The sequence below is a fragment of the Mytilus trossulus genome, chromosome 4 (assembly GCF_036588685.1).
Source record: "Mytilus trossulus isolate FHL-02 chromosome 4, PNRI_Mtr1.1.1.hap1, whole genome shotgun sequence".
Taxonomy (NCBI): domain Eukaryota; kingdom Metazoa; phylum Mollusca; class Bivalvia; order Mytilida; family Mytilidae; genus Mytilus; species Mytilus trossulus.
The window spans coordinates 53,868,772-53,879,691 of record NC_086376.1 but is presented as its reverse complement, the minus strand read 5'-3'; the positions used below and the strand labels follow the sequence as shown (position 1 = coordinate 53,879,691).

At 31.8% G+C, this 10,920-nt stretch overlaps 1 protein-coding gene across 1 annotated transcript in view; it reads left to right on the top strand.

Moving 5' to 3' along the window:
* Window positions 1-6,946: 6,946 nt before the first annotated feature.
* The window catches only part of LOC134715519 (chitin synthase chs-2-like), a 41,896-nt gene continuing 37,922 nt past the window's right edge, over window positions 6,947-10,920 (top strand). The window contains exons 1-3 of the mRNA XM_063577745.1: window positions 6,947-6,993; window positions 7,341-7,563; window positions 10,767-10,904. Of these exons, the coding sequence (XP_063433815.1) occupies window positions 6,971-6,993; window positions 7,341-7,563; window positions 10,767-10,904 (384 nt within the window). The 5' untranslated portion in view covers window positions 6,947-6,970. The remainder of the gene's footprint in view (window positions 6,994-7,340; window positions 7,564-10,766; window positions 10,905-10,920) is intronic.

Genomic DNA, 10,920 nt, shown 5'->3' with positions numbered 1-10,920 from the left:
TCCTGACTTGAGGACAGGCACATTCAGAATGTGGCGGGGTTAAACATGTTAGCGGAATCCCAATCCCCCCTAACATTGAACAGTAGTGTAAAAGTACAACACAAGAACGACTTGTACAAATTTTAGGTCAAAACACTACTGAAGTTTAAGTCAGGGCTTGAAAGCAAACTTATAGTTTGTCTATAAAACAACTATTAAACTGAGATGGGATATTTCACTGTGTGATGCCCTTGTTGATATAAACAATTGAATTTCGATTATTTTGACTTCCTCATTCTTGGTATGTACAATACTTCAGTCAAACTGCATATTGATTATATGGATAATTTCTATAGTAGCCAAGCTATGTATGGTAGAAAATTTGACTGGTATTTTTGGGGAATATTTTATAAGTTTCAATTTCTTTTTTAAACATTTCTGGAAATCGCAAATCTAACGTAATAAGTTTTGATGCAAGTCTTAAACTTTTATACCTTTTCATGCGAACATAATATAATTATATACTAGATATTTAGACATATTAATGAGATGTTCATAATATCAACAGATTACTTTAGGAGCAGGTATAAGTCTTTGATGCATGCTCACAAAGGTTTTATTGGTGTTATCATTTTCATATTTGTCAAAACTTAGTTTTGCTTTGACCATCTTTGGAGGAGATGTTATAAAAAAGCGTTAAAAAAACAACAACACAAATTTACCTTCTAGCTAATCTAGCCCCAAGCATCATGTCAGGCATTGTTATTACTACAAAAACAATAAATGTCTTCTTATCTGAGAAACAGTTCGACATTTTAACAAAATGTTTTACTGATGATACTGACGATCCACCACAAAGTAATATAAATAGAACCATACAAATAGAAAGTAAATACATATAAAAAGATGTGGTACAATTGACAATGATACAATTCTCCACATGAGACCAAAATGACGCAGCAATTAACAACTACAGGTCATCGTACGGCCTTCAACAATGAGCAAAGCCCATACTACAAAGTCAGCTATTAAAGGCCCCGAAATGACACTGTAAAACAATTTAAACGAGATAATTTATGTACAAAAAATAAAGGAAAAACAAAAATGTAACATATAAACAAGCGATAACCACTGAATTACAGGCTTCTTATATCATGTTCGCAGATGTCATCTCCTATTTAAAAAAATCACATGAAAAATCAAACCTTTTATGTGGTACTCTCCTAGCTACAAAATGTATCCAAAATCAAAGATGTGGAACATATTCTATCATAATCATTTGGTAATTAATGCAATTAGTGTCTCTTCCATGCCTGTCTTGAACATAAAAACTAAATATTAAATAAACAATACTCCTAATGCTCAGGTTGGTTGTCATTGTGTAACACAGTTAATAACACCATATAGGAAAAACATAAAACTCCTTTTTTTCATAAAAAAACCCACTGTCAAAAATCCAAACGTACTATCCACACTGATCTGTGTCCACACTTGTAGAATTATAATATAATTCAAATATTTTAGTAATTCCAGAAATCATAGGTCGCGTTTAATGATAGCTAGTTTAGAGCCATTGCCTAACCATAAATGATTTGTTATGCTTTCAGACTTAATTATTAGTGAGTACCCATCCAACGGATTTACTGTTAAGACGCCATAACCAGCGTGTGACAATATGAACTTGTGAAATTAGATTCAAATAATAATAATCGAAATAGCTCAGTCTCAGTTTCAAAATAATTAACTTTTCAAAACACCAGTTTATATTGAAAGGGGATTAATAAAAGTCAAATGAGCAATAAAAAAAAATATAGATCAATGTACTTGTTTTCGATAAATAGCCATCGAAATTTTGGCGGGGAAATATTCTCTCTTGACTCTTCATAGCTTTATCATTTACAAGTTTAAGTTTAGAAAAACTATCAAAAATAATTAAAATTCTATAAGTCGTTTACAGATGGCTTATCATTATACATGTAAAAAATGTATAAAAAGAAAGAAAGGAATCAATCGACCATTTTTTTAAGGTATTCAAATGGATAAAACCAGAGGATTCCGAAAATCTGACAAAAATCACAAAACAGGACAAGCTAACTTCCTTAATTGTACATGACTGCATGTAATATATATTCACTATTATTCTAATTTATGAATAACATAATCAATGTTCCAACCAATAAAGACAATATTCAATGATTGCAATACAGAGTTAATTGGTTAGGAAATATTAATAACATATAAAGGGACCATTCAGGGAAAACTCAATGTACCTTTTGTAGTATCTTTTGTACAGATTTTGTTAGCATCAAAATATTCAAATCTAGAAAAATGACAATTTTAATAACTATTGATACAAAACGTACGCAGTTCCGTTGGATAAGTATCAACATCATAACTTAAGACTTGTTGTGTATTTGAAGTAGGTCAATCAGATAGGTACGGGTCCCTGTAACGATTAGTGTTATAAAATGTTTTAAGTTAATGGAACTTAAAGACAGACCTTTACAGACCAGAACAATACAGACACAACTCTGATTTGCTCTGGTCAAACTAAGTAGAAATAGTCGCGATCTGTGCCTAAGTGAATACGGTACCAAAAATGTTTTCAGTGTTGATGGTCTTTTGTTTGTAGTTATGTGTCTTATCTGTGCCCGGGTTTGTCTTTTGTTCATTTATTGTCCACCTTTATGACTATAGTCTAAGTGTTGATTTTCGTTTGTAAATCTAGTACTTTTGTTTTAAACTCGGTGAATATAATTTGCCACATTTTAAAAGGGGTTAGTTACGGCTCTGTATATAACCTGTCGATAACTACCATATATGTTTTAGTTTTTTATCATCTCATCATAGTTCCAGTAAGTTTAGCTATGTATCTTTTTCATTACGGAGGAAGGCTGGTATAAGCTACAGCAATAATTTGCAATCGCATTAGACCAAGTAATACTGTTTGATAAGATGGTGGGGAAGATAGCTGATAATGGTAACAGGTCAAACCTGCATAGCTTTATACTGTTTCGACAGGACCATCACAAGCGCGATTTGTTTCAAAGCCCAGAGGATGAGAATGTGTAACATGATTTACGACATATGAAATATCATGTTTAAAATCAATTTTAAAGTTATTGGCCAATATTTTGATATCATCTAATTTCGAATGAAAGACATGTCATGTAATCATTTTAATCTGAAGGTGTTTGTTCAATATCTCAAGACTGTTTCTTTGCATTACAACAAGGTTCTATTTGTTTACTTATAACTATAATAGCTATCTCTAGTAACATTCTTTTAAAAAAAAAGTATTTTATTAACGTCTTATCAGTAATAAAACTACCAAAAAGAACTTAATCTTGAATCAATGTACATACAGTAATCTTGACACAAGTTTTTTGTTGACAAAATAATATGATAAATATTGTTTTCAAATATTTTTCTGAATAAGGGACTTGAACTTGAATTTTTATAATAGTTATTTCTTTCATGTATTGATTTTAATTTATATACAGTAAAATATTGTTAATCCTATACCGCGAAAACTGACGTCATAACGCAACTCTCCAAATTCTTAGTAAATAATATCTGGAAGACAACTGGTAAATGGTTACATATCTACTAAAAGTCTATTTTGATGTAAACAATATCAAACTGAATGAATGCTTTTCGTATTTTAAGTTACAATTACTAGTAATATTTTCGAAAATTACATATGATCACAGTGGCAGATACAAGAAGGGTAGAGGGCGTATGCCCTCCATTTTGATTGCGAAGTTCGCAATATTTATATTTTTTTATTAGCATACAATTGTTCAAACAAATTATCGTCTCACTTCACTTGGTGATATTTATTCCACGAGAACAAACAAATCGACCCTTTCCTTTCCTTCAATCAGATATGCATATCTTTTTTTATTCATTAAAGATGTATAACCACCATAACTGCCACCTTAAGGATACAGTTTCTTATTTTTTTCATGTTCTCTCACCTATATATTCTTTCTCCCAACGTTATTCAATAACCTAATGTTTCTGGTGAGTCATTTGTAGACAAAACGCACGTCTAGTGCAAATACGTCAACATTGTAATCCTAGTATCTATGATGAGTGTACTGTTACATGTTGCATTTCTGTAAATTGTATCGACAATACAATTTCCTTTAGAACTCCTTTTACGACTAAAACTGTACCACTTTAACTATGAAGTTTTGAAAAAAAAACTATATCCTAGAATGGAAAGTTCATATGCACTAGTCTATTTATTTTTTCAAATGTTAAAATATAGGGCTGTGCGGCATATTTTCAACGTTTATAGGCCCGACCTTCTTAGAGTTCTAACTAACACTGTTTTTTTTTAACTACCCCTACCTTGGGTGTAGGATTAACACAGATTCCAATATAAACAATATGCATATGTATATTTACTGAGGGGGGGCAAGGGGTTTAACTGTTATGCTGTTATGGGGCATTTTAATTCTTTGTTATCTGTTATTCTGATAATATATTTACTGTTAGCTGTTATTGTCTAATTCTTTGTTAGCTGTTATAGGACTATTTTCTATTTTGTTATCTGTTATGGTGAGAATCTATTTGCTGTTAACTGTTATTAAAAAAATGAATGTTAGCATTTTAACAGCCAATCTTCCGTGGAAATTGAAGATAATTGAAAATTTTGATGATTTTGGCTATTAGTCTCATTTGCACGCTTACCACATCTTCTTACAATGTATATCTATTGGGGTCTTTCTACTGGTGATATCGGGTGGCCCTGTATTTGCAGAAGAATTTCAGTAACATACATCACATAGTTATATAAAATCAATTGGACCAAGAACCATTCCAGTATATATTATTATTATCCTTTGTAATAAATTCCATTGTCTGTGAACATGTAGCATTTTGTACAAATTACAATTCACTTGTTACTTGTACAATAACTTATAGTATGGCTTTTGTTATAAAAAAACAACATTGGTACACCCTATAGTCTTTTTTTATTCAATGACCACATAATAATCTTTATGTTGTTCTATTACACCACTGTCCCTGATTAGGGGAGGATTGGACACCAACTAGCATGCTAAAGTTGACACAGTCATATTCTGTATGTGCCTATTTCCAAGTCAGGAGCCTGGATTCAGTGGTTGTAGTTTGTTACTAACTGTGTTACTAAGTTTCTCGTTCACTATTTTGTAAATAAATTAGACAGTTAGTTTTCTCCTTTGAATTGTTTTACATTACTAAGTGGTGTGGGTTTGAATTATGGCTTTGGGAATTATACAACATCTTTTTCTTTTAGCATTTATATTATAAGTGCAACTTCCTCTCTTTTCATATACATGAAAGAGAACCCTGACCACCATATTTTTAAAAGCTTTTTAATTGCTTCACATGGCGAAAATTGAAGCTCAGAAATCATTGATGCAAATACAGATGTGACTTCAGTTTAATTTTTCAACAAAAAACCCTTTTTAAAATCTTACAGCTTCTCCAATGCTGTACCAAAATTTTCCATATTCCATAATTTTACATAAGATGCATGATTGGTGTTTCACTTGGTGTCATTCAAATTTTCACTAGGTCCAATTTCTATTATACTATCAGAATTGTCACTTGAGTCAACTTCTATTATCAGAATAACCATAACTGGAATGCATGTTTCAGTTACATGTCCTGTCTCCACTGATCTGGGTATTTTTGTATTTTATAAGTATGTTTTATCATGAGGTCATTAAATAAAAAAAAAAGTATTGTGCATCAATTTTTGTTTTATACTTGTAAAGTATATATATTGCTTTTCAGAAAAAAAAATCTAAAAATCAAATTGATAATAAAGTGTCACTGGCTGCACTATTTTCAAAAATTAAATAAAAAAACCTAAATCATTTAAGGTTGATCCCTCAAATGCCCTAGATTAAAAATATCCCTATATCAAAAACAGAAACTAGTAATTTCGTTCAGAAAAAATCAATATTCATACTATATTTTTTGGAGGTACAAGTTACGGAAAAAAAAAATCAACCAAAACAGAACTGCCTCAATAGCCGAAACGTTTTGTTTACACAAATTACAATTTTCTAATTCCATACAACAAGTCATATACTAAGATCTACAAGTCATCTACTGGATTGGTTCCGGACAGATTTATTTTCATATTTCATTTACTGTTATCTGTTATTATCCCTTTTCAATTCCTTGTTATCTGTTTTTCACCAAATCAATTCACTTTACCTCGCTAGTTAATAACAAGCAGATGTGAGACAAGGCTGTGTAAGATAACAACAAATAATATAATGGCAATTTTATTAGCTTGGTAACCCCAAGTCTAACACCCCCCTTGTACATGATATATGATATAATAAAAAAAAATAACCCCATACAATAAAACAATAAGTATTACAAATACTCAACTACAAAAAAAAATTTCATACATGTTCAAAAGTAACAAAGCAAAATACCATAACACCCTTAGTAATGCTACTGGGAGGGTGGGAGTGGCTTAAGAAAAAAATGTGCTGCATGCTTACGAAAGCTGATCACAATGCCATGTGGTCACTATCTCTGCGAGGCTGCGCATGAGTGAGAGGTCGTCTCAAGCTAGCTAACCCTAGGATATTAATACACTTGGCTAAAATTACATTTATCCTAAATTACACTGTTTTGCTGTTATGGGTACCCCCTTGCCTCCCCTCTTTACTGGTAACATTCCCAAGTTATGTCTTTATGAGGTGAAAAATAAAGATCATAACTTGGAACCAGTACGTAAACAAAATTAAATGTCTAAAAATATTCTATATCTCCCCAAAAGAGGAGTGGTTTGAGAAACAGCTGTATTTACAAAGTGCACCCTACATGCATTATCTAATAAAGAACCCTTTCCTGTTTGACATCTTATAAATTCTTAGTAGACAACCAGATATTTTTTTATATAAACTGGTTACGAGGTATTATCTTTCATTCTTGTTTCATTTTCAGATTCCTTGTAATCTGACACAACAGTATGGAGGAATCAATAGACCAACGGTGAGTTGAACAATATTAATATATGATTAAAATATAGCAAAGAATTCAGTAGCAATTTTCATTCATTTCAAAATTTTATACCTTTGAATTCACTTTAAAACAAATAAACTATAAATTCATAAAAAAAAAACAATATTGACACCAAAATTAGACGTGTGTGTGAAGTTTTAATTTCTAATATGCGCAACTGACTTTTATATTTATACTGTGTTTTATTTTTACCAACAAAAGAATATTGTTAACAATAATTTCTACCAGCACTATTTCTGATTAATTTTTGATTTTTTAATAAAAAGTAATTTGTTGCTTTTTTTTTGTCTATCAATAAAGCCTTCTTTTTGTTTTAGAGATGAGCAAAGAAAATTTAACTACTGGGACATCTTTAGGAAAGATGTTTCAGCACAAAGATTGACAAGAAAATCAAGCTTATCAGATAAGATTTTTAAAGGATTGAAATTATTTGTGTATGTCATACTGTTTCTGTTGGTATTTGGTGGTGCAATAGTATCCAGAGGGGCACTACAGATTCTCACAGACCAGCTTTATCTGGAACGCCAAACAAATTATACAGTATGTGCTTACCCTATGAAATTATGATAAATGTATATACAATGAGCTTTAATATATCAAAGTGTATATATATTAAAAAAATCGCATCACAATTAGATTTAAGTCTGATCATTCGTTATCACCTGGTTTGTACTGCCATGAGCATCAAGATTGATGACACATGTGGAGCAGGATCTGCTCATCCTTCCGACGCACCTGACCTCCAGTTTTTAGTGGGATTTGTGTTGACGAGTCTTCAGTTTTCCCGGTTGTGTTGTGTGCACTTTTCTTTGTCTGTTTGTCTTTTTTGTTGTAGCCATGGCGTTGCTAGTTTATATTTGATATCAGTGTGACCTTACTAAATAAATACAAACTCGTAAACTTAAAACATTCGAAAAGTGCATTCAGAAGCACAAATCTGTGATAAAATAGTTTGCCTCGAATGATATTTCACAACGCAAGGTACTTTTTTTTAAAAATCACATCACCTATTTGCTTACATTGATTTTAATCAAAGGCATTATCCATGTATCACGTTGACAACATACAGAATCATACCAATATTTGATTTTCTTTCTTTGTACCGGTAGTCAGTTCACGAAGTGCAAAAATCTTTTAAATCATTATTAATTCAAGAAAATTTATTGCATATCTGAGTGGTAAATCTATTATCATTGACTAACTAACTTCGGTGTAGACTGACTCTATCCGATTAAGTACTGCCATAAAAAAGTAAAAGGTATGTAATACAATAGGATGTTCATGTAAGATGGACAGCACTTTCATTGACTAATAACACACATAATAACATAACTTACTAAGTGGAGTAAACTTTATACCATTACTTTCTTAGTGGAGTATACTTGATAGCATTAACTTCCTTAGTGGAGTATACTTTATAAAATTACTTCCTTAGTAGAGTATGCTTATAGCATGGCTTCCTTAGTGGGGTATATTTTATAGCATTAACTTCTTTAGTAGAGTATACATTATAACATTACTTCCTGAATGGAGTATGCTTTATAGCATGACTCCCTCAGTGGAGTATACTTGATAGCATTAACCTCCTTAGTGGAGTGTACTTGATAGCATTAACTTCCTTAGTGGAGTGTACTTGATAGCAATAACTTCCTTAATGGAGTATACTTGATAGCAGTAACTTCCTTAGTGGAGTATACTTGATAGCATTAACTTCCTTAGTGGAGTATGCTTTATAGCATTAACCTCCTTAGTGGAGTGTACTTGATAGCATTAACTTCCTCAGTGGAGTATACTTGATAGCATTAACCTCCTTAGTGGAGTGTACTTGATAGCATTAACTTCCTTAGTGGAGTATACTTGATAGCAATAACTTCCTTAGTGGAGTATACTTGATTGCATTAACCTCCTTAGTGGAGTGTACTTGATAGCATTAACTTCCTTAGTGGAGTATACTTGATAGCAATAACTTCCTTAGTGGAGTATACTTGATAGCATTAACTTCCTTAGGGGAGTATACTTGATAGCAGTAACTTCCTTAGTGGAGTATGCTTTATAGCATGACTTCCTCAGTGGAGTATACTTGATAGCATTAACTTCCTAAGTGGAGTATACTTGATAGCATTAACCTCCTAAGTGGAGTATACTTGATAGCATTAACTACCTTAATGGAGTATGCTTTATATCATGACTTCCTCAGTGGAGTATACGTGATAGCATTAACCTCCTTAGTGGAGTGTCCTTGATAGCATTAACTTCCTTAGTGGAGTATACTGTATAGCTTTAACTTTCTTAGTAGAGTAAACTTTGAGGCATTACTTCCTTAGGGGATATACTTGATAGCATTACTTGCTTAGTGGGATATACTTGATAGCATTACTTGCTTAGTGGAGTATACTTTTTAGCATTACATCCTTAGTGGAGTATACCTTAGAGCATTACTTCTTTAGTGGAGTATACTTTATAACATTACTTCCTGGGTTGAGTAGATTTTGGGGCATTACTTCCTTAGTTGGGTATACGTTAAAGCATTACTACCTTAGTGGCGTATACTCTAGGACAGTACTTCATTAGGGGAGTATACTTAAGAGCATTACTTACTTATTGGAGTATACTTTATATTTATGGTCATTTTCATAAATTTCCTGTATACAAAACTTTGAATTTTTCGAAAAACTAAGGATTTTCTTATTCTAGGCATAGATTACCTTAGCCGTATTTGGCACAACTTTTTGGAATTTTGGATCCTCAATGCTCTTCAACTTTGTACTTGTTTGGCTTTATAAATATTTTGATATGAGCGTCACTGATGAGTCTGGCGTACTAAATTATAATCCTGGTACCTTTGATAACTATTATAGCATTACTTTCCTAGTGGAGTATACTTTAGAGCATTACTTCCTTCGTGGAGCATACTTTAGAGCATTATTTTCTAAGTGGAGTATACCTTGGGGCATTCCTTCATTAGTGGAGTTTACTTTATAGCATTACTTCCTAAGTAGAGTATACTTTAGAGCATTACTTCTTTAGCGGAGTATACTTTGTATCATTACTTCCTTAGTGGAGTATACTTTAGAGTATTACTTCCTTAGTGGTGTATACTTAAAAGCATTACTTCCGTAGTAGAGTAACGAAAGCATTACTTCATGGGTGGAGTAAATTTTTAGGAATTAATTCCTTAGTTGGGTATACGTTAGAGCCTTACTTCCTTAGTGGCGTATACTTTAGACCATTACTTTCTTATTGGAGTATACTTTAAAGCATTACTTCCTTAGTGGAGTATACTTTATGGCATTAATTCTTTAGTGGTGTAAATTTTAGTGCGTTATCTTCTTTTGTGGATTTCAATTTTTTGGATTTACTTTCTAAATGGAGTATACTTTAAAACATTTTATTCTTTAGAGGAGTATACTATTTGACGATATCTTCCTTAGATGAGAATAGTTTGTTTTCTCGTTTGAATTGTCTGAGTACATTTGTCATTTCGTGGCCTTTAACAGCTGACTTAGCGGAATGGGTATATTGTATGGATTTTTCAAGGCCTTATTGTAACCTGTATTTATTAATTTCTATGGTCTCTTTTGGAGAGTTGTCTCATTGTCAATCTACATAAGATTTATACCATCCAAAGGTCAGGAGTTCAACCTCGGCAGCACAAAAAAATATTTTGAATACGGAATATTGCAGTTTCTGTTTCAAAAAAGTGTTTTTTAATGATTATTTTACCTCACATTTTTGTTTTTCAGGTAAACTTAGAAAAAGATGCAATATCATATTTCCTCCTTTTTATCATATCTATACCAGATGGTGTCAAGTTTATTGTATCTCTGATGCAGTTTTTATTTGGGAAAAGACAATCCCCTTCTTGTATTCAGTTGATTGTTGTAAGTATTTCTAATT